Here is a 21,128-nt window from a genome sequence, read left to right on the forward strand (position 1 = left end):
GATTTATCGATCCTTAGTTATAACGTCTTGGGTATATTTCTTTGTAATGTCAGGACGACTAATCATCAGTTGAGATCAACTTTAATGACCTTTTCCTTTATTTCGACTCCTGATCCAGAGTCCTCAAACACTAGTCATCCTCTCTATCCCTTCACACTCTCGTCACTCTTCTTCCTCCCCTTCCAATGCGTCCTAGCAATCTTCAACAACCCCCAGGCCAGTAACCTGTACACCACCACACAAGCCGCTAGACACGCCACATTAACAACAGGATCAACATCAAAGTTGTACAACTCCAATACTTGCTGCCCCGTCTCAATCGGACACTTTCCATTCTGCAATCTCTGCTCATCATTACACGTAAACTTAATATCCCTCAACGAGTACGGTGCTACAGCTCGTGTGCCGTACCGAATGGGGGAGAGGTAGTTGAACGCTTTGAAGAGCTCTGGCATGTCGATGGAGAGAATACCAGCCATTGTGTTAGCCAGCGCGAGGAACACCCCCATGATGTTGACGGCGAACCCAGTATGGCCGAAGAGTGTGTTGAACATGATACCGAGCGATTCACCGCATGACACGATTCCAAAACAGGCAAACACCGAAACAAAGTACAGCGTCGCAGTCCGCGGGAGATCAACAGCAATAACCCCCAAAACACCAAAGATCATACAACTGATAATCTCAAACGGCACCTCCAGAATCGTATACGCCGCCAGAAACGCATGCACACTGTAAACCCCATCGTCATCCTCTCTGTAAAACACATCGCGCTCATTCGGATAGATCGCCGTGTTCTGCAACATGCCGACAAAGTAAAAGGCGCCAATCTCCTGCACGAAGCCCATTCTGTTCTGGACGGAGTAGTAGTCGTTGTCGAAGGGGGCGAAGAAGAGGGCGAGGACAAGCGCAAGGCCGATGACTTGCATGAGGCGGGCGACGATGAGCTCGGGTTGGCGGTAGGTGTTTATGGTGGCGCGGTGGAGGAGGAGGGGGAGGGATGTTGTTATCGGGGCGCGTTTGCGGATGAGGGCACCGAGTTCGGCGGGGGTTGAGAGATTGGCTTTGTTGAAGGAGCGGCGATGTGTTATGTTCTGAGTGTTGTGTTGTTCAGGGGTATCTTTGGTGACTTCATCTCGAGGACCAACTACCTTCTCGTTTGGAGAGGAACTCTCTTCTTTCCAATGGTCGATCAGCTTCTGAACTCGCTTTCGAGACTCCAACTCTCTGCCTTCCTGCTGGAGATCGATAGTAATCATGTCGAGTGCAAAGTCAGCTGGGTTAGTATGTGTCGGACACTCGTATCCATGACGGGCTAGATATCCAAGCATATCCTTTCCAGGCCCAGAATAAACCTGCGAACCACCTCTTGCCAGAAGCAATACATTTCCGAACTCCCTAAATAGGTCGGAGCGGGCTTGATGAATGGTAAGAATGAGAGTTCGACCTTCGTTGGCGAGACCTTGAAGAACTTCCATGATGGAATTCGCGGTGAAAGCATCCAATCCAGAAGTTGGCTCGTCCAGAAGAAGAATACGAGGATCAGTGAGGACTTGTACTGCGATAGAAACACGGCGTTTCTCTCCTCCAGAAATACCCTTGACGAGTTCGCCGCCAATGAGGTTATCAGCACAATCCTTCAAGCCCATCTTCAACAACACGTCTTCTGCCCGACGATCCTTCTCCTCCTTGCTCATAAATGATGGCAGTCGAAGACCAGCGGCGAAGCGGAGTGTCTCACGAACTGTAAGCGACGGCAGCAGCGCATCGTCGTCTTGGCAGACATAAGAGCAGACTGATCGAATAACTGAATCGGAGGGAACAGCGCCGTTGAAGGTGAGTTTCCCAGCTGGCCGATACTTCGTCCCCACTGAATTCCGTAGTCTCAGAGCCATTGAGTTGAGAAGCGATGTCTTTCCACTGCCCGAAGGACCCATGATCACATTCAGAACTCCGGCGTTGAACGTCGCATTCACAGGGTTAAGAATCGTCTTTGTCGGTAGTTTCTTTCCCAGTTGTGTTCTCTTATCCAAAGCGAGTGAGAATTGGTTGAGTTCCAAATCAATAGCTCGAACGTCGGCGACAGATCGTGCAGTCATCTTCTCCTTTCCAGCAGAAAGATCGGTATCTGAGACACGAGCGCGAGCAATCGTCATTTCGACTTTGAGAATATGAAGTCCGATGACTGATAGTAGCACGAAGAATACGACAAAGGCGAGGCATACGAGGATAGGTTTGGCAGTCCAGTCTTTGGGGAAGCCGAGAGATGCCATCACGTATGAGCCCGTGTACTGTTTACATCGCGGGTCGGATTCGCCGCCGAAGGGACAATCGTAGAAACTCCCCTCGAATTCGTTTCCGCAGTATGCGCTGAACACGTAGAACTACACATGTCATTATTAGATCTGTGAGTGAGCGAGGAAACATACCGTGTAAGTCAGCCATTTGAGCCATCGAACATAGACAGGAAGACTGTTCACATTGATGAACATCCCACAAGCCATGCTCTGCAGTGTAAAAACCAGATTTGCAATCACACTCGCTCCAGCAAAGTGTCTAACCGTCGCAACACACGTCATGGCACACGTAACAGCAATATACTGATTCAACAACGTGATCGCAAAGAACGTAAAGAACTTTTCGACATCACGATCAAACCCAGCCATGAAGTAAAAGATGACCGAGAAGAGAAACGGCGCAGCGACATCTTCTGTTACCATCCGTGCGATTCGCCGGGAGAGGACAAATGGGAGGGCATCGACGCATCCTTCAGAGTTCTCGCGGTCGAAGGTGGGAATGTCGAAGGTCATGCGGTAGACTTCGAAGATGAGGATGAGGTAGCCTTGTAGACCGGCTGCTGTGTATAATCCACCCTGTCGAGAGCGGATACCGGCTTGGTCGCGGCCGAGATCGAAGAATAGGTATCCGCAGACAAGACCCATGAAGATAGCCTCGGTGAGAGTAGCTGCCATGCCGAGGGGATCACGGTATGTAACTTTGAGGGTTCGATCTGTAAGAACTGTGAGTTGTCGCACAAAACCTGCATGCTCCTCTGCCTTCTTATCCTTCTTCTTCCCATCGCCAACATCAACAGTATCAAGAGGATGATGTCTTTTCTGCGTCTCTTCATTCCAAGCACCCTTCAACCTCTCCACCTTCGCAGACGTCTCTTGTTCCAACTCAGGAGTACGATTATCAACAGCCGCGATGTCAATGATGAACTCGGCAGGATTAACAAAAGGCGGAAGTTGGAAACCTAGGTCTGCAAACCAAGGAACAGCATCTTTGATAGCGCCCGAGAACACAGGGCTGCCTTTCGTAAGAACAATAAGATTGTCGAAAAGATCCCAGATTTCAGATCGCGGCTGATGAATGGTCGTTATGATCGTGCGCCCCTTTTGCGCTAGGGTCTTGAGCGTTCGTACAAGCTGGTATGCACTCGTCGCATCAAGACCGGTAGTAGGCTCGTCGAGGAAGAGGACTGATGGGTTGGCGAGGAGTTGAACACCAATACTCGTTCGCCGCTTCTCACCGCCTGAACATCCATGATGCTGCGAGTTACCAATCCGTGTATCAGCGCATTCTTTTAGTCCAAGTTCGAGAATGACTTCTTCAACAACTCTGTGGCGTTCTTCAGCGGTTGTCGATGGCGGTAGGCGTAGATCAGCTGAGTATCGCAACGTTTCCCTGACAGTGAGTGTCGGTAGCAGGATATCCTGCTGCATCACATACGCAGCTCGAACATTATGAACGCCAACTTTTCCATTAAACGTCACAACTCCTTCTTGACTTAATCTCGAGCTCAGCACTCTTTCAGCGACTGTGTTGAGCAGTGTCGTTTTTCCCGAGCCACTACCTCCAATGATAGCTGTTAAGGTTCCTGGCTGAAGATCGGCGTTTACGGCGTTGAGTAACGGCTTCATTTTTGGGGCGGTGCTGAACTTTGAGGAGAATAAATCTCCATATGTCGAGGGCGCAAGCCATGACGGTGCAGTGTCAACTGACACAGCCAAGTTGTGAAGCTGGACATGAACAGCTTGAACATCGTCGAGAGAAAGATGGCCTCCGGAAAGATGGTGAATGCCAGGATCTATCGAAAGATCCGGGGAACTGGTCCTGTCCATCTTCTCAACGTCGGGGCCATGGTGCGACATGACTGCGTTTCTTTGTCGTAAGCGCGATCGATGACGGAATATTATCTATTTGTCCAGGCCCGGGACATTATGGCATAAAGAGCAGTTGTATCCGTAAGCTCGTTCCTATTATCCAGAATATTCAGGCTGGTCAATTCTATGACGCCCAGTAAATGAGCCTTTGAGAAGAGGAACAAGAAACGAAATCTGACAATAACCACTCGACGAGAAATTCCACCGCATAAGACCCAACGGTCCTCTTCCCAAAGAGGCAATTCATGGTCAAGACTGTATAGACGAGCTTCCAAGGCTAATACCCGAGAAGAGGGCCTGATTCGCTGGGTTTGTTCTAGAGCCGGGTGAGGTCTTTTGATGGGTGTGGACAGTGGAGATCGGGGAATGGAAGCGAGGTTGCGGGGGCAAGGGTCTAGGCCGAGAGAATTGATCGAGAAGGGGAGAGCAGAAGCGCGTGATTTGTGGAATTGCGGCGGTGGAGGGTGCATTGTTGCTGACGTGGAGAGGGTTGACATTTCGGAGCTGGTCAGTTCCGGGCAAGGATTGGATCAAAGAGGGAGGTCGATTCACATGCTTCTATATCTCACTGTCATAAAGAATATACTGTAAGACTCCTTCAGCAATACATAGTAAGCAGTAGTCCCCAAGAATGAACCACTCAGAAACTCAATCTCACTGTAGACTCTAACCTTCATGATCAATACCACTTACACCTCGCTTATCACTCCCATGATCCATGCAAAAAGAACTTTCGCTAACATGTCCCAAAGAAAACATGTCTAGCGCTTGGCGTCCACTTCGGCTGCTAAACAATGCAACCGTCTCTTTCGCCTAAGCCGAGGTTTTTTTCTTCAATATTCGATGCGACTTAAGCGAGCTCTTTAACGATTTTCGCGAGGCAAGGTTTATTTCGTATAGCATGATGATGCGGTAATCTTTAGCCATTAAAGAATGTTTTACGGGGTAGCTAATAAGAGTCTTGAATTGGATAATGCGAATGATGCTGTGGAATGGAATTGCCTTGGGGAACGAGTCGAGATCGTGAGATTGGACGGGAGGATGAAGCCAAGAGAGACAGTTAAGGAGCTGCTCAATTTGTCAAATTTGTACTCTGTAAATATTGCTCATCTAGATCGAGGTCTTGATTCTTCTCATTCCGCCAACTGCCTAGACTAGAACAAAAGAATAGAACAATTAATTAATTGCCTTCAGTTCATCGGAGTAGAACCTCCAAATGCCTCACACCAAATCACAGAATGCATCGTCAACCCCACAATTTCTCCAAATCATCTTTCTTCGTGCTACACTCAAGACGCATCAAAAGCTCACATGCACAGCAAACACAATCCCAATGACGCCACAATCTCCTCAATCTCCAATCTCATTACTCATGCTATTCAATAACAAAAACACAAAACCCAATACATAGATACAGTTCTATCCGCCCATCCAAGAACGCCTTAATGCTATTTCATCATCAATCATTTCAAAATGTTCGCTTCTCTGTGATGCTCTCCCCCAAAGGCTTGCCAGCCACAAACCCAGAATTCGCCGCTCCAAGCTCAAAAACCTTGTTTCCACGCAGCCAAGTCTCCTTCACGCGACCCGTGAATTGATGACCCTCCCACGGTGAGCAGCGATTCTTCCATCGCATATCGCCCTGTGAAAACGTCCACTCGTCTGCATCGTCAAAGACACAGATATCTGCATCCATGCCGACTCTGATAGCGCCCTTGCGATGCGACAGGCCGACTTGGGCGGCTGTGGCTTGACAGCAGAGACGAACAATGTCGGTGATGCTGGGCGTCTTGGAGAAATCGCTGCGCTTCTTGGCGGCGGTGTAAAGAATGGGGAGACCAAGACCGACGGATGAGATGCCGCCCCAGGCTGCGAAGAAATCACCACGCTCCTTGTCGGCGTTCACGGCCTTCTGGGCTTCGGAGTGTGTCACGTCGATGCCGGAGTCGTTGTGGGGGATGTTAGGTCGGTTGGCGTCGAGGTGTTGAGGGAGGAGCTTGAGTTGAGGTGTACAGGGTGAGTGATCCGACACAACAGTCTTGATGCATGAGTCCTCAGCGACGAGCTCTTCCCAGAGGCCATCGCGGTTTTTGCCCTCTCGGATAGGAGGACAGCACTTGTGTCGAGTGTCGCCCTTCTCAATCTCCTCGGCTGTGAGTCCGAGGTAGTGGAAGCAGGTCTCGGCTGTGATGTTGATGCCTGCCTTGCGAGCTGCCTTGAGAAGAGGAATGCACTGGGTAGCGGACAGGTGAACTATGTGAAGGTGCAACGAAGGGGCTATGTGTGCTTGGCTGAGAATCTCCTCGATAGCGTATGTTTCGAAAGCAGGGGGTCGAGATTCGAGGAACGTCTTGTATGCGGTGAGTTCACCACTGGGAGCCAGGGGAGCTTCTGAGGTCTGGACGTCATCACCGACAGATTGAGTAATGGGAGGGATCATTTCGGCATGGAACATGAGAGTGGTAGGGCTGTCCTTGAGAGTTTCCATGGCGAGGGCAATATCCTTGGATGATACAGCAGGGAACTCCGGAACCTATGGATGTCAGCTTGCGGTTCGACTTAAAAAAACAAGAAACTTACACCAGACTCGATCAAGAATCCCTTAAATCCTCGAACACCAGCTTCAACCAGGGGCCTCAGCTCAGCAGCATTACCCGGAATAACACCGCCATAGAAACCAACATCAACCCAGCATTGTCCTTGACTGGCGCTCAGCTTCTCCTCAAACCCATGAAGGGTGGTAGTAGGAGGAATAGCATTCAGCGGCATGTCAACAACAGTAGTGACACCACCACTAGCAGCAGCACGGGTACCAGTCCAGAAGCCCTCCCACTCGGTACGACCAGGCTCGTTCAAGTGAACATGAGCGTCGACGAGACCGGGCAGGAGAAGCTTGGGAGTATGGTCGACATACTCAGTACCAGCAGGGAAGCTTGTTGAGGGGAGGACTTCGGGGATGACAGAGATGATCTTTCCAGTGACGGGGCTGACGACAATGGAAGCAGGAGTGACAGCAAGTGAGTCATCGGGAAGAGTGACGACGACTCGAGAGGAGACAAGGACAGAGAGAGGACCCTCAGGGTACTGCTCAGCGTTTGAAGTTGTCATGATGGGCAGACACAACGGTTGATATACCAAACAGGGGAAGAATAAAGAGAGGGAAAAAAAGAAAGAGAATGAAACTCAATCTCAAACAGAAAAGATAAAGCTACAGCTTATCAAAAAATCCGGGGAATCCTAGTTTCTATCCCTTTTCGTCCTCGTGCTTCTCGCCGAGGCCTTTACTTGTTCTCTTATCCCTCTTATCTCTACACTTGATGGAGGGGCTGAGCACGGGATTGGTGGGGTTGTCCTGGCTTCAGAGATAAGAACAAACGTCAGATGAGGACCAAGATAAGAGCGAGCACAGGCTAAGATCGAGTGATCGGAGAATTTCCTTATCAAAGAGGACGAGGCAATTGGTTCTCTTTACACAGAGGAAGAAGAAAGGGAAGAAAAAAAGCCACCCCCGGAATCTTGGGAATGGCCTCGCTCTTATCGAGATTTCTCGGCTCGGGGAAAATATCGAATTCATTATTCGATCAAAACCTCATGTTTTCCCGTTCCTGATCCCAGTTCCGGCTTTCAACAGAACAAGGTCCCACTTACAGAAAAGCTTAGCTTATCGAACCTCGAAAAATCGAGAATTTCAGGGTCCATCGGACACTGCCGACGTCCGCCTGGCCAATCAGACACTGAACCTCTACGCCGATGGTGATTGAATCGAGTAACCATCGAGTAATGCCATCTTGGGATAGGCAGTGCGGCTTCGGATGAATTCGCTAGTTTTCGTCTTTTCTATCCCTTTCCTCGGTGGACTGAGGCTATTCGGGGTCTACGAGAAACAATCAGTCAGCAGGTGTTCTCGTGTTGAGGGCCGAATGACTGCAGAACACGTTTTCATTACTCGATCAAAAGGCCCATCCTCGTGTCGTGGTGTTGGCCCCGCGGAAAAGGTCCAACTGAGGATTACTCGATCACCTAATTCGGCAACACGCCATCATCACAGCGAGTATTACATGGGTATTACTCGATCAAAACACCAAGTTCAGCATACTCACATATTCTCCCTCAATACCCGAGGTTACCAAAAGTCTAAAGCGTCATCTTTTAACTCCCCCTTGCCAAGATCCCACGCCCTCTTGTGACAACGTTCAAGTACAGTAAATAAGTAAGAAACAGGTAATAATCATACATGCATCACTTTCCTGTCCCCGTCTAGACGTTCTCGTTCTGTAGTAACAAAGGGAGTCTAAAGCACAATCATACAGTACACCGTCAAGCCTCAGCTGACCAAAATCCCTCCCATGACTTTTTGACCAAAATGTTGCTTTTTTTCCTCTCTCGTCCTCCGTCATGAAAAAAATAAATGTGATGCGATGTGATGTGATATGATATTCGTACACGGCGTGTATCCCGCCTTTTTCATCGTCTTTCCACCTCCCTTGATGTAGGTATGTCCGTTACTTCTGTCGCTTGAGCGACTTATGCGCCATCTCAATCAATCCGTCCTTAGCCTCGCTCTCGGGGAATTCCGCAATTGATGCAATAGCTTTATCCACGTATTCTTGCGCGAGAGCTCTCGTCTGCTCAATACCGTCGCTCTGGAGAACCAACTCACGTGCCTGTACCGTTGTTAGCATGGATTATCTCCAAAAGATGTGATTCGTCGGCGGGGACAAAGACTGAATGCAGCCCGACTTACCCTTTGTACGTCACCCTCCTGGGCAAACTTGCGGCCAACGAGGGCTCCGAGTTCCGGCATCTGCTTCCAAGCAAATAGCAGTGGTGCCGTCGCGAGTCCCAACTCCAAATCTGCCCCCGCAGGCTTACCCAGATCCGATCCGCTCTGTGTATAGTCCAAAAGGTCGTCTACCAACTGGAAGGCCAGTCCCAGGTTTCGTCCATACGAGTAAGCGGCGTCGACTGTCACAGCATCCGTGTTACCCAGCAAGGCGGCAGCTCGGCAAGACTTTGAGATGAGCGATGCGGTCTTGAGGTACGTCTTTTGCAGGTAGTATGTGACGGTCTCCTCCGACCACTTGGGATTCCTCTCGTCCCGCTCTGTGTTCTTGAGCTGCATGAACTCGCCCTCCACGAGGTTGGCGATAACAGTGGCCAGCAGCTCGACAACCTCTGGGTTTCGAAGACGAGCCAGCGCAACAGATGCCCTGCCTAGCAAGAAATCACCCGCCAGAACAGCCATCTTGTTGCCAAACTCCAGATTTGCCGAGGGCGAACCACGTCGAGAAATAGAGTGGTCGATGACGTCGTCGTGAAGAAGAGAAGCCGTGTGGATGAGCTCCGTAATTTCGGCAAGTCGTCGCTGGCTGGGAAGAATATCGGAGTTTGCATCGGGGATCTCTTGTTCGAGAGATGATAGAGGCTGAGCAGAGGGGTTCACATCGGCGAGGATCTGAGCTGGCGATATCGAAGTGTCGACGCCACGGCGAGTAACTATAGGAGCCGTAGGAGGAGTCTTTGGGCAGAGATATGTAGCTCTGCTCATGAGGAGAACGATCAATGGCCTGACATGCTTGCCCTCAGCCTGGGTATAATATTTGGCAGCACGGTCAAGCGAAGGGTGACCGGAACCAAGGAGCTTTCGAATGTTGCCCGTAAGGAACTTCATCTCTTTGGCGACAGTCCGCAGAGGATCGACATGCATTGCATCCTTGGAAGCCTTCTTAACAACATTGCTTACAACATTGGAAGCGACTTGAACAGCCGCACCCCAGGCCGAGTCCCTTCGAGGACTAGTATGCAACGAAGCGCTGTGTATCCTCGAGGGAGACCGACTGACGGTCAATTGTCTGCACAGAGCGCAAGCCGGAGCAGCCGCACTTGTCCTCGTCCACAAGGCCTGTCTGTTCATAGTGCCACGCACCACCGAGGCCCCCGGACGGAGCATCGTAGCGGAGCTTTATGGATAATTCCCGAATTGAAAGAATCGAGTGTTATAACGGCATTCGTTCAATTATATCGGTTTGTCTGGGACGTTCGTAGGCGGGTTGGTAGTTTTCGAGATCGTCAATGGCGAGGGAAATTTTGATCGATGGCTGCTGGATTCTCGATTGATCCGATTCTCTAAACTTTTCCAGCTCTAGCTGTGTTCTGCTAAGCTGGGGGGATTGCGGGTCCGTTCGGCGAGCAGCCGATAACAGGCCGTACAGAGACGGAATGTGATTGGACGGATTAGGTATGGGGCCGTTGAGCTAGGCGTCAGCGGATGAATCGCTACGGAACTGGCCTGGAAATAGTAGATGCCTGTGGTTCAAGCTTTGGCCTTTGATACGTTTCAATTTGACATCAACCACAGTTTACGACGACTTCACCACTGTTGAGCTTGTACCGGGTTTTCGAACACTATAGTTTGCATAGGAAGTGCTACAGAACGACATGGTGCTACTCACAATGACGTCCTCTATTCTAGAGGCGTTGTCGATTGTCGAAGCTGCAGAAACACCACAAATCGAAGATCACGACGAAACAGTGGAACAAAAATCACAACCACCCACCAAAGAACCTACATTAGACGATCCGAAACTTGGAAACCCCATATCCCATGGCCAAATAGTCGATCTGTGGAAGCAACTGAAAGCTCAAGGCAACTCAAACTTCACCCTCGAACAACTCCTCCGTGGCGCATCCGTCTACATCCCCCCTCCGCCTCCCAAACCCGAACCCGTAAGTCATCCCATATCTCCTCTTCCCCGTACCTCATATTGACCAACTGCAGTCCCCCGAATACAAAGCCCTAATGGCCCGTCTCCGCCGCGAAGAAGAAGCACGCAGCTACGAACGAATGATAAACCCCCCTCCCCAACACGAAACCTTCAAAGACCACTTCCCGTCCAGCGCCGCCTCCTTCGCCGCCGCAAACCGCCCAACATCAGCGTCAGACCTCGGCGACGACGACATGGCGATGGAAGAAGTGCACAAGCAAGTCACGCTGATCATCAACTTCCTCGTCAGCATCGCTGGCGTCGCGGGAACATTGTGGGTTACCGCTCGGTGGTGGAGTTTGCCGGCACGCATGTTTCTGACGATGGGGGGGAGTATACTCGTTGCTATTGCGGAGGTTGTGGTGTATAATGCGTATATTTGGAAGATGGACCAGGGGAGGAAGAAGCATGGCAAGGTTAAGGAGGTTAGGGAGGTTGTTGAGAGTTGGGTGCTGGGGAGGGATGAGGATGAGAAGAGTGTTTTGATCAAGGAGAAGGATAGGACGGAAGATGGAGTGAGGAAACGAAAGACCGAAGCGAAGATCGAGACATGATCTCAGCATATACCATAATACCATAATATTTAATTAGACGAGAATGAGGACGCCAGCTTCACAAATGGCAATGCGATATGCGCATCAATATCAAACTTCGTTCACAGCAATCGACAAATTTAATATGGCCATATTCTTACCTGGTCAGTTAACATCATGATCATGATTTCGAGCAAAAGCACGGCCATCGGCTAGCAGCCATGATGGCGGTGATATCATGGCTCAGGTCCCATGTGACTGCGCGCCAGACGCGTCTCAACGCGTCTTCCCAGTCCAGTGGGGCTTCTATCACTTTAATTGTTTTCTCTCCTCGGCACGCCTCAACTTCGAGGTCAAGAGTTCATCCATTGTTCCTTTAGTTAACTTTTTTCTTTGATTCTTCCGTTCCCTTTTTCCTCATATTAATTTTATATAACCTTATCTACTCCCCCGACCCTTTATACGGCATTACAGTGTGACTAGTTTACGGGCATCACCACGCGACAGCAACACGGATCTGGGTTGATATCGGACAGCATGATAGTTAATTGAAGCGCAAAAGCCCAGAATGTATGGTTCTTGAGCTTTTATTGAGGGACTAGAAATGTACTGACTCAATCAGGTGTGCAAGTCCAGCGCCATCGGTACCGCGATCGCGGGTCAAACCATTACGAACATATGGCAAACGAAGCATCCGAGACGATTCGCCGAAAGAGCCAAACACCAAGAAACGAAGGGTATCAACAGAAGTAACAGTCCCTGAACCAGTATCCAAAGGCGCAGACAGGGCGCCGCTAAAGAATGTCACGGAAGAGGCGAAGAGTACACCTGAATCATCAACGAACAAGCCTACCGCCGAGCCAGTCAAGAAGGGATCAATCTTGAACTTTTTCAAGCCTGTACCTCCGTCATCCACAGCTACTTCGAGTCCGAAGAGCGACGAGCCTCAACCCGAATCGACACCCCCATCCTCACCACCACAGCCGCCAAGGATAGAATCCCGAAAGAAACCACGCTTATTACGCTTCCGCGGTGCATCAACACCATTACTAGACGACGACAACACAGGAGAGGAGACACAAGGCGAGGACACGGAAGCCGAAGACTCTGGCACCAAATCCGCTCGACCAACTGCTCGAGAGAGCTCTTTAACCCGAGAACAGAGCACAAATGATTCAAAGCCTGGAAAGAGAGGGAAGATGAAAACACCGACTGTACAAACGACGCTGAATTTATCGTCGCAAGCTGCGTTTTCGGAATGCAAAGTGTGTAATACTGTGTGGAATCCGCTCTATCCGGATGATGTGAAATTCCATACGAAGCAGCACGCGGCTGTTTTCAGGGCAAAGAAGAAGGAGAAAGAGAGGGAATTATAGAACTTGATACCCATTTATGAATGACGAATTGCATTGAATCTTGAGTTTGTGCGTTGTGTGACTGTATGCAGGAGACTGTCCCCTAGTGAAAACTGACAATTGAAGTAAAGATATAGAAAAGGGGGTTCTTGCAGTGAACAGACCCGTAGTCAGTAACAAGGATGTAGTAAATGTACCTACCTAGCTAAAAGTATAATCCTGATTGAGAAAGTATAAAGAATATAGTGGTTATTGCAATGGAAACTAAGTTTTTCATCTCCTAACTATGAGAATGTATCTCAAGGAAATATCATTTAACTCTGGCTCCTTTTGGCACGGGCCAGACTAAAGAATACAAAATGTACAAAATGTCGATATCCAAAATAATTCGCCTCATGATACGCCATTAGCCTAGCTCAGTCAATGAGTTAGTACAATACAGTAATGATTGTGCCTGTCTAGCCCATCACAGCCCAAGCAGGCGAAAGTCCAGAAACACATCATACAAGCGGGACTCAAGATCCTATGATAAAGCATATTCTCCCGCAAGCAAGAAATAAAGGAAAGATCATGGATGCTTTGGGGCCACCTCGTCACATATCTTTCTCGTCAGTACTTCTACACTCCGAGTCGCTCTCAATAGCAGCCATCTGAAGGGGCCATATCCTGCCTTCGGGCTCCAATTTCTGGTGTCGATCCGTGAGTTGAAGAGTCAACGGAGGGTTTGCATTCGGCCAAATTGGATGCATCGATGCACTTGTGGTCTGAAGGTCGGGCTGACTCCCTATGAAGTCCCACCGGCTCATATCAACGTCCAAGTCGTTGACTTTGTCCCAGAAGTGCATCGATGCATCCAAGTTGGCCGAATTCAAACCCTCCGTTGACTCTTCAGCGGTAGATGGGGCCAGTGAAGAACCAGGCTGCAATCGTGGCAGTGAGAGTCTTGTACCAGAAGGGGATATTGTTGCTTCTAGATTGCCGACTAGCGCTACCGTATGACGGTGACCCGACTGCTGTTGATATTGGCTCATGGTTCGCGGAGAGGGTCGATGAGGCGATTTGCGCGGCGCTCTGTATTTTGGAGGCTTGCTAGGCAGCTGAGTTCCCGAGCAAAATGCTGTATATAAAATACACAGTTTCTGGGTCTTTGGCTGTTCCGCGTTGTAGTCGCATAAAGGTCCAGCCATATGCTCTTTCATTCCTTTCTTGTCAAACTTGCGCCAGCAACGCAAACAAAGAACAACACCATGGTGTGTAGGGTCCGCAAAGTCTCTATCATTCCATTTAGATAACGAACTGCACTTCTCACAGTTCCTTTTCGCCTTCACAAATGGGTTAGAGCTCTGGCAGCTTGCTAAGTATTTGCGAGCTGAATGCAGCGGATCACGTCCATGAATGAGCCCATGGTGATCGGTTATATGTGTGATGATGTGGGATATTTCGTCTTTGCGGCCGCGACATGCTTGCCACTCGGGTGATGAGAATTTCTCCGGCGCAAGCAGCCAGAAGACACAGGTTTCGCGAGCGCCCTCAAAATCCTCGGGTAGGACTGATCTGCGTGCAATACTACCTGCTGCCTCAGTCCATTGTGTACTTGACGAGCCAGAGTCGCCATGAGAAGGCGGAGACGGAATGTCACGAGTCTGGAGTGGAAACCCATGTTTTTGTGGTGAGAGACTCGTAGCTGGCTGGACCGGGCTGACAGAAGCTAGCGACCTGCGTGAAGTGGAATGCCTATGTCCAGATCTGTTTCGTATTGGTAGTAGGTATCTGCTATTGTCTGTTGAATCACTCTTTTGGTGCTTGGGCAGTTGATCTAAAGCAGAAGAAGTATCTGTGTCAATCCGGGACCAACCGAACTGCTGCCCTGGCGAAGTAGTTGGTCCAGTGTGTCTGCTTCGTGTTTGAGGTCCAGATGAAGCAGATGAACTAGTTGGCCAGTCTTGAGGGGGCAGTGAGTCTGCGGGCCTTTTCTTGTCATGTTTTCCATTGTCGTGGTATCTTGTCTTGCGATCGGGTACAGTTGGGATTTGATAGAAGGATGGCAATGCGCCTCTAGATCTCTGTAGCCGCTCATTGACTGGGACTACAGTGAAAGCGGTCGGAGTGGAAGCACCAGTTGTCTGAACAGAAGACGGCTCTTTTTGGGCACCCAATGCACTCTGGTGTCCGTGTTCAGTAAGTGAATGAGAGGTGACGAAGTTGTTTTGGGATGGCTGGGGCCACTGTTGGACCTCGATGTTGGACTCAGGAAGCCAACAACCCTGTGGCTCCGAGGCACCAAGGTTTTTGATCGACGTTACGCCGTAGTTCGTTAAGCCAGTGTATAATTCTCTACTGAGCTGTAAATCATCCTCTGAGTGTTGTCGTTGTCCCTCTTGCTGCGACGTCGAGATGAGGCCGAAGCCAAGGCGAGCCTGAACGTCTCTTGAGATTTCGCCCGCTGGAACAACGTATGCGAAGCTAGTCCCAGGGCTACCGGCAACGATGTGACCATAAAAACGATTGTCGTCTTTACTAAATACTGCGGTGCCGCAATCACCATCTTGTAAAAGTTTACCCAGTCGCACGGGGTAGACTTCTTGAAAGGTACAATGTTCAGGAAGGCGAATGTAGGATGGTGTGGCGGTAAGTTGCCCTTGGACTCGGTAATATGGCCATGTCGTAGCAACAATACTAATGTCATGTGACTCTATCTCCCCAATATTCGAGACCATAGAGGCTGTGATCACGGACTTCTCAACGGTTTCTGGCTTCCTTGAGGTCTCAATTAGAGCGTAATCCAACGAGGGATTACTTCCCTTTAGGGAGCTCAAGACCAATTTTCCGAAATATTCAAGGCGGGATACATCAAATTCACCGAAACGCGGATTGTCCTCTGGGGGCTCGACACTCAGCCGTGAATCGTGTCGACTACCCAAGTGGTCGCTTGAAGGGCTTTCGGATCGGGAACTCGAATGCCTCTCGCGAGACAAAGCGTCGAGGCTGGCCTCGAATGATGCTTCGTCGGAATCAATCTCTCCGGGTGTGGCACTTCCTTTGCTTGTAATCTCGTCGTACTGGCTTTCATCATCTCTTTCGTCGTCACTCATGCCATCAAAATCGCAATCATCTTCACTCATCTGCTGGCCGGATGAATGGTCTGCCTCTCTGGTATGTCGGAATGCGTGTGCAACAGTCAGCTGGTAGCATCTGCTATCTTGTAAGATGATCGGGCCAGCTGTCACTGGGCGTAAGGAGAAGTCGTGTGGATTGACGACGAATATTCGCTTTCCCAACGCAGGTTCTGATCCGTCAGCCAGAACCGCTCCATCGATATCACAACCAAAAGGGAGGAGAGCCTCAATAGCCTCTCGGGACAGCTCTCGAATTATAGGGCGATCGGGTAGAGCTGAAACGTCCCCAAGTCCTATGCCAGGGTATTTGTCCATGATCCTACTCTCTTTGATAAGTTGCCTGATATTCTTGCGCGTCTTGGAATCCGTGGAGCAAATCAAAAGCTTCGGTGCTGCGTTCCTTTCGTTATGCCCAACCATATAGATCGACCACGACACGATATCAGTAGGGGGGATACTAGAAGTCTCAAGGAAATCTTTGATGTCTGGGCTCAGTTCCCTAAATGCCTGACGAGCCGGACCAGCTGCCTCCCAACAGCGATACCGGCCGCCACGCAAATATCCGATGAAAGTTCCTATAGAATCTTCAGGATTATTCCACTTGTCATCTTGTAGCCTCAGGATTCTAGGGAATGGCATCTTGCATCATCTGCAGCAGAAAATGGTGAGAAAATGGTGAGGGCGGATGAAAGATTGATTCTAAGGCGCCAGAGCCAGCCAGACGATCCCTGAGCACGAAAAGAGTCTGCGTCTGACTTTATTAATGCTAGCTGACCTTACCCCGCATAACATCGAGATGCTGCAGGACCAAGAGCGAAGACGCCCTTTTCAAGGGTCATGCGATGACTTGATCTGCACCTCTCAATATGCAGTGGCGGTGCAGCAAGCATTGGGAGGCCTCAAACCCAAGCCTAGAGCAACGACAATAAGGCCACCGAGCTTTGAAAATGAAGCAATCTTTGTTCATTGTGTCGACAGCATCGCGCACGAGTTTTGAAGGGTTCTTCTTCTGTTCAGGATCGCACCGGGCCGAGACGGAAAAGAAAACAACAAAAATGTCTTGATTTCTCTGTTAAGAGTGTGTCTAGCATTACTACGCATTTCAGCGATGCATGACTTCTCCAGAATCTCCAGGTGATGTATATATAGTAGCTTTAAACAACCCGAAAAATTGCTGGCGGCTTACTAGACATTGTACATTAGTCGTTCCTATTATAAGCATAAACCGCCTTCTCACAACCCAAGAGACCGTTACGGGTTGAACGCCTTATAAACTTGCAAAGCCCCCTCAATAGACTGTACCAACCCGAAGAATACCGTTAGAAGAAAAACGAGAATCGCAACCCAAAAGGTATACCACTGAACCCCATTCCTTCGATCGTGCCACCATTGCCGGAGAGCACGTGGCCGAGATTCATCAAACACTTGTTTCAATATAACCAAACGATCGTGCCAATAAGTAAACTTCTCAATTTGTCTTTCATCTGCATCTAGTTGCCCGATCTCAATCAACAGAGTATCGAGGCCGCGTAAAGAAGCTTGTGTTTGATACCAAGCTCTAGTGTCCCCATCCCACTTGGGAAATAGCAGAGCCATGGTATTCAGGGTCTCCTCAATGAAATCTTTCGAAAAGAGCGTTGTATCGCTGCAAGCTGCGTCAAAACCATGAATCTCCGTCCCTAGGACCCCTGCAACTCACCTTCGTTGACGCTTCAGAAAGGAAGCATGATGAAATACTGCCACTGCCTGGTCGTCTTTCAGAAGGCGGAGATGGTCAGCGAGGTTGTTGGTCCAGATGACTTCTATGCCCGCTATCTTGCCTAGATTGTTGGCGTTGAATGTCTTCTCGAGCTTTACTTTACTATGACCAAGGACTGGCTTGCTTTCGAACCGCTCTGTGACCCACTGCTTCAGACTGCCTTTTGCCCATTCTATCTGTCTGGATCCTGAATAGGCAAAAGGAAGGTTGCCAAACTCGACCATGAGCAGAATGCGAGCTGCAAGATCAATGGAGTGGCTACAGCAAGCATCGCTATCAGGAAGATTGCAGGACAGTAACAGCTTCTGGTGGACTTCTTCGCGTGTACGGGAACTTCTCAATAGGTGAACAATCGCCATGATGTCTGCATGGGTTGCCAGAGGCGTATGGCTCCCACCCTCGTGAAGCGCAATCAGTTCGCACTGTTGGATGTAGTACTTGAAGTAGAATCTGAGGTCGGACTCGACTTCTGAGCCAGGGGTATCCCATAAAGCAGCGGCTATCGCCTGCTTGGCCGGGCCAGAGAGAGCAGTACGGATAAGTGTTCGATCGAGCATGGTTATGAGGCTGGAGGATCGATTGCTTTCTTATTGCGTGGGGGCTGTATATATGGACTTACCGCTCGCTGAGGCTGAGGCCAGCATGCCAAATAATCTGTTGGAATACTTGCGCGGCTCGCCCGGTCCTTGACAGTACATGCATGTTGCACCATGCTGGACTAAGTCAACCCATAGAGACCCTTGTGCGTGGGCTGTCTAGAGGGGATGCATTCCCCACGAGCTTCTTCAACACCACTATCAGGACGCGATGAAGAAGCCAATCAAAAGTAGTAATTTGCGACGATTAATTTCGAGTCAGCCTCAAGCCCAGAGTCGAGCAGGTGCCTGGCTTACCCTAAAGGAGGTGATAGGCTGAGCGAGCTCCAGCATAAGATACCTGGCTCGCTTGGCTCCGCCATCCTCTACAGTAGGCGCCTTCACCGTGATCCCTGCTACAGGCGGCGGGTAGGGCTGAACCAATTTTGACCGTAGATCACCGATACGCCCAGGAAATGGAAGAACATTTGGAGTTTTGATCGTTAGTGATCAAGACAATTGAGATTAATTGAGATAACTCTATGACCTTGCGATGTTCCTTGATAAGTCTATTTCCGGCTCTTGGTGCAAGGATCTCAAGTCTGAAGCGGCACTTATGCTTAAAGAGCCACAACATAGCCTTAAATATGACGACGGTTAGTCAATGTGTCAGATCCTGGTTCATAGCCCACTTCACGGCGATGGGTGGCTGTGCTGATGATCAAATATACAAATGCGTCAGCCCAGCATGTAATCTCAATCTCTGCAATAATTTGAGCCTCTCACTAAAACCATGCCAAGAAAAGCAGGGAACGGGTGTATTACATGTCGGTAAGTCTCGGTATTTCGTGGTAGCCTAAGGTATCGACTAATGAGACCAGCATTCGTCGTGTGAAATGCGACTTGGCGAAACCTTCATGTCAAAGATGTACAAGTTCTAAACGACAATGCGATGGATATCTCCCTGAGGACTCGACGGTTACACGACGTCAGCTTGCAGAGGCAGCTCGGCAGATGTCAGTAATTGGACCAATCTCACAGGCTCTTTCGCAGTACCCACGGGATAGAAGTCGTTCAGCGTCACCGACGAATCTTACGCTGTTCGATGTGTTTCGTACATTAACAGCGCCGTCGACTGCATCATTTATTCCGTCGCAGTTCTGGACGAGGGAGTTGCTACAGCTTGCGCATTCTGAACCAGCCGTATGGCACGCAACACTTGCGCTTGGTGCACTGCATCAACGACATGAGCTTTTCTGGCAAGGCCGTGGGTATCACAGTGGTGAGAAATTGTGGTCGCAAGCAAATGAGAACTATGTACTCGCGATAACATGTGCCCGAGATGTGAAGGATCCAACACAATTGCTCGCATTGAGTCTTGCGCTTTTATCAGTAACAAACATGATGGGTCGATGGTCTGAAAGTCAAGTTCACATCATCGCTGGCCATCGGCTGCTAAGTCAAGCAGGCCATGGCTCCGAGACGTCAGGTGCTGCCGAGATATTGACGCGGTTGGACTTGATGGCCATGACGTTCTCTGATTCATCAGCGCCGTATCCTTATAAGCTTGCGCCAAGAACGGTGTGGATTGATGAGCACATGAAGACCGCGGAGATAGAGAGCTATGGACAAGCTGGGACGGCTTTGTTTGGGATGCTGAGAAGACTTATGATGTTGTCTGAGACGACGGATCCAGGAGATGAAGAGGGTGCTGCGAAAGACCTTGAGATGCTGCATCTCACAATGGAGGACCTAAAGTCGTGGGAGCACAAGATGGCCCAGTTCGAGAAGAAGCATCCGAATCCGCACGATGAAACAGGCGCCGTGTCCATCAGGCTGTACCACACAATGATACGCATGTTCCTATCCGGAGGCGCTTTCGGCCCAGAAACACGATGGGACAGATTCCTCGGCCATTACGAACGCATCCTCACACTCGCAGAAACACTGTGGTCCAACGCACCACCCTCCCAAGTCCAATCCCCCCTCTCCCTAGAATCAGGCTTCATCGTGCCCGCCTTCATGGTCGCCCAGCGCTGCCGACATCCCTGGCTACGTCGTCGCGCGATTAGTTTTCTCTACAAGATCAAGCGACAAGAAGGAATGTGGCACAGCGACGGTGCAGCAGCAGTAGGTCAGCGAATAATGGAGATTGAAGGACAGAAGTACTTTGCTAGCGATTTGGCTTCGCCTTTGGAAGCGATGGAGGATGTTCCTTGGGAGGCGTGGGCGGAGACGGAGGATATTCCTGCGAGGACGAGTTGGGCCGGTATAGAGAGGGTTCCTGAGATGATGAGAATGAGGGAGACGTTGGTGATGGTTGATGCGGTTGAGAAGAGGGTCGAGTTATCGCTTATAATGAGTTCAGGCGATGATATCGGTGTTTTTGGAGAAGTGAAATCCGAGACTGTGGTGTTTGGGTAGAAGAAGAGCCAGTAGTAATCACAACAGCGTATCGACATTTTCGTATTCGAGTGACGCGTTCGTATTCGCATCTGAAGTCACAACGAATATGTAAGATCACCAAACGGACCCCGAGATTCCCGCTTTCCATTTATTTTTCCCGGTATTCATTCAAGATTGGCCAATGGGAGAGTTTGTAGATAATCCTTCTGTCGTGGAGATGGAAATGGTTCGATGGCGGATCTGGAGTTTCCGATGTGCCAAGCCTCCACTGTAAAACGGTGTAAGATGTTTGGGTGGAGGGAAGGAGTAAGGCTGTGGTGAATGGCTTGTGTCCTGAATTTCAGGCTGTAGATGATTGGAGTACTTAAGAGGCGTACTCAGCTTCGTCTTACAAACAACAACAAACTCACCTCAACTTCCACTCTGACTTGACTTCTTGCGCAACAGATCCAGA

At 49.7% G+C, this 21,128-nt stretch overlaps 8 protein-coding genes across 8 annotated transcripts; 3 read left to right on the forward strand and 5 right to left on the reverse strand.

The window, feature by feature from the left end:
* Positions 1 to 143: 143 nt before the first annotated feature.
* FPRO_11143 (uncharacterized protein) lies at positions 144 to 4,154 on the reverse strand (the record flags this gene model as incomplete). Its single annotated transcript, XM_031232184.1, has 2 exons — positions 144 to 2,384; positions 2,430 to 4,154. 2 exons carry the CDS (start codon positions 4,152 to 4,154, stop codon positions 144 to 146), a joined length of 3,966 nt encoding a protein of 1,321 aa, XP_031082146.1.
* A 1,480-nt stretch (positions 4,155 to 5,634) lies between these two features.
* Positions 5,635 to 7,274, reverse strand: FPRO_11144 (uncharacterized protein; the record flags this gene model as incomplete). The annotated part of the gene is made up of 2 exons (XM_031232185.1): positions 5,635 to 6,699; positions 6,747 to 7,274. The coding sequence occupies 2 exons, from the start codon at positions 7,272 to 7,274 to the stop codon at positions 5,635 to 5,637; spliced, it is 1,593 nt and encodes a 530-aa protein (XP_031082147.1).
* A 1,394-nt stretch (positions 7,275 to 8,668) lies between these two features.
* FPRO_11145 (putative prenyl transferase) lies at positions 8,669 to 10,080 on the reverse strand (the record flags this gene model as incomplete). Its single annotated transcript, XM_031232186.1, has 2 exons — positions 8,669 to 8,830; positions 8,911 to 10,080. 2 exons carry the CDS (start codon positions 10,078 to 10,080, stop codon positions 8,669 to 8,671), a joined length of 1,332 nt encoding a protein of 443 aa, XP_031082148.1.
* Positions 10,081 to 10,619: 539 nt separating this feature from the next.
* Positions 10,620 to 11,484, forward strand: FPRO_11146 (uncharacterized protein; the record flags this gene model as incomplete). Its single annotated transcript, XM_031232187.1, has 2 exons — positions 10,620 to 10,892; positions 10,945 to 11,484. 2 exons carry the CDS (start codon positions 10,620 to 10,622, stop codon positions 11,482 to 11,484), a joined length of 813 nt encoding a protein of 270 aa, XP_031082149.1.
* A 547-nt stretch (positions 11,485 to 12,031) lies between these two features.
* FPRO_11147 (uncharacterized protein) lies at positions 12,032 to 12,839 on the forward strand (the record flags this gene model as incomplete). The annotated part of the gene is made up of 2 exons (XM_031232188.1): positions 12,032 to 12,038; positions 12,100 to 12,839. The coding sequence occupies 2 exons, from the start codon at positions 12,032 to 12,034 to the stop codon at positions 12,837 to 12,839; spliced, it is 747 nt and encodes a 248-aa protein (XP_031082150.1).
* A 572-nt stretch (positions 12,840 to 13,411) lies between these two features.
* Positions 13,412 to 16,573, reverse strand: FPRO_11148 (uncharacterized protein; the record flags this gene model as incomplete). Its single annotated transcript, XM_031232189.1, has 1 exon — positions 13,412 to 16,573. One exon carries the CDS (start codon positions 16,571 to 16,573, stop codon positions 13,412 to 13,414), a length of 3,162 nt encoding a protein of 1,053 aa, XP_031082151.1.
* Positions 16,574 to 17,185: 612 nt separating this feature from the next.
* FPRO_11149 (uncharacterized protein) lies at positions 17,186 to 18,250 on the reverse strand (the record flags this gene model as incomplete). The annotated part of the gene is made up of 2 exons (XM_031232190.1): positions 17,186 to 17,579; positions 17,634 to 18,250. The coding sequence occupies 2 exons, from the start codon at positions 18,248 to 18,250 to the stop codon at positions 17,186 to 17,188; spliced, it is 1,011 nt and encodes a 336-aa protein (XP_031082152.1).
* An 811-nt stretch (positions 18,251 to 19,061) lies between these two features.
* On the forward strand, positions 19,062 to 20,692 carry FPRO_11150 (uncharacterized protein; the record flags this gene model as incomplete). Its single annotated transcript, XM_031232191.1, has 2 exons — positions 19,062 to 19,099; positions 19,150 to 20,692. 2 exons carry the CDS (start codon positions 19,062 to 19,064, stop codon positions 20,690 to 20,692), a joined length of 1,581 nt encoding a protein of 526 aa, XP_031082153.1.
* Positions 20,693 to 21,128: the final 436 nt, after the last annotated feature.

This window comes from Fusarium proliferatum (genome assembly GCF_900067095.1).
Source record: "Fusarium proliferatum ET1 genome assembly, contig: FPRO_scaffold005, whole genome shotgun sequence".
NCBI lineage: Eukaryota > Fungi > Ascomycota > Sordariomycetes > Hypocreales > Nectriaceae > Fusarium > Fusarium proliferatum.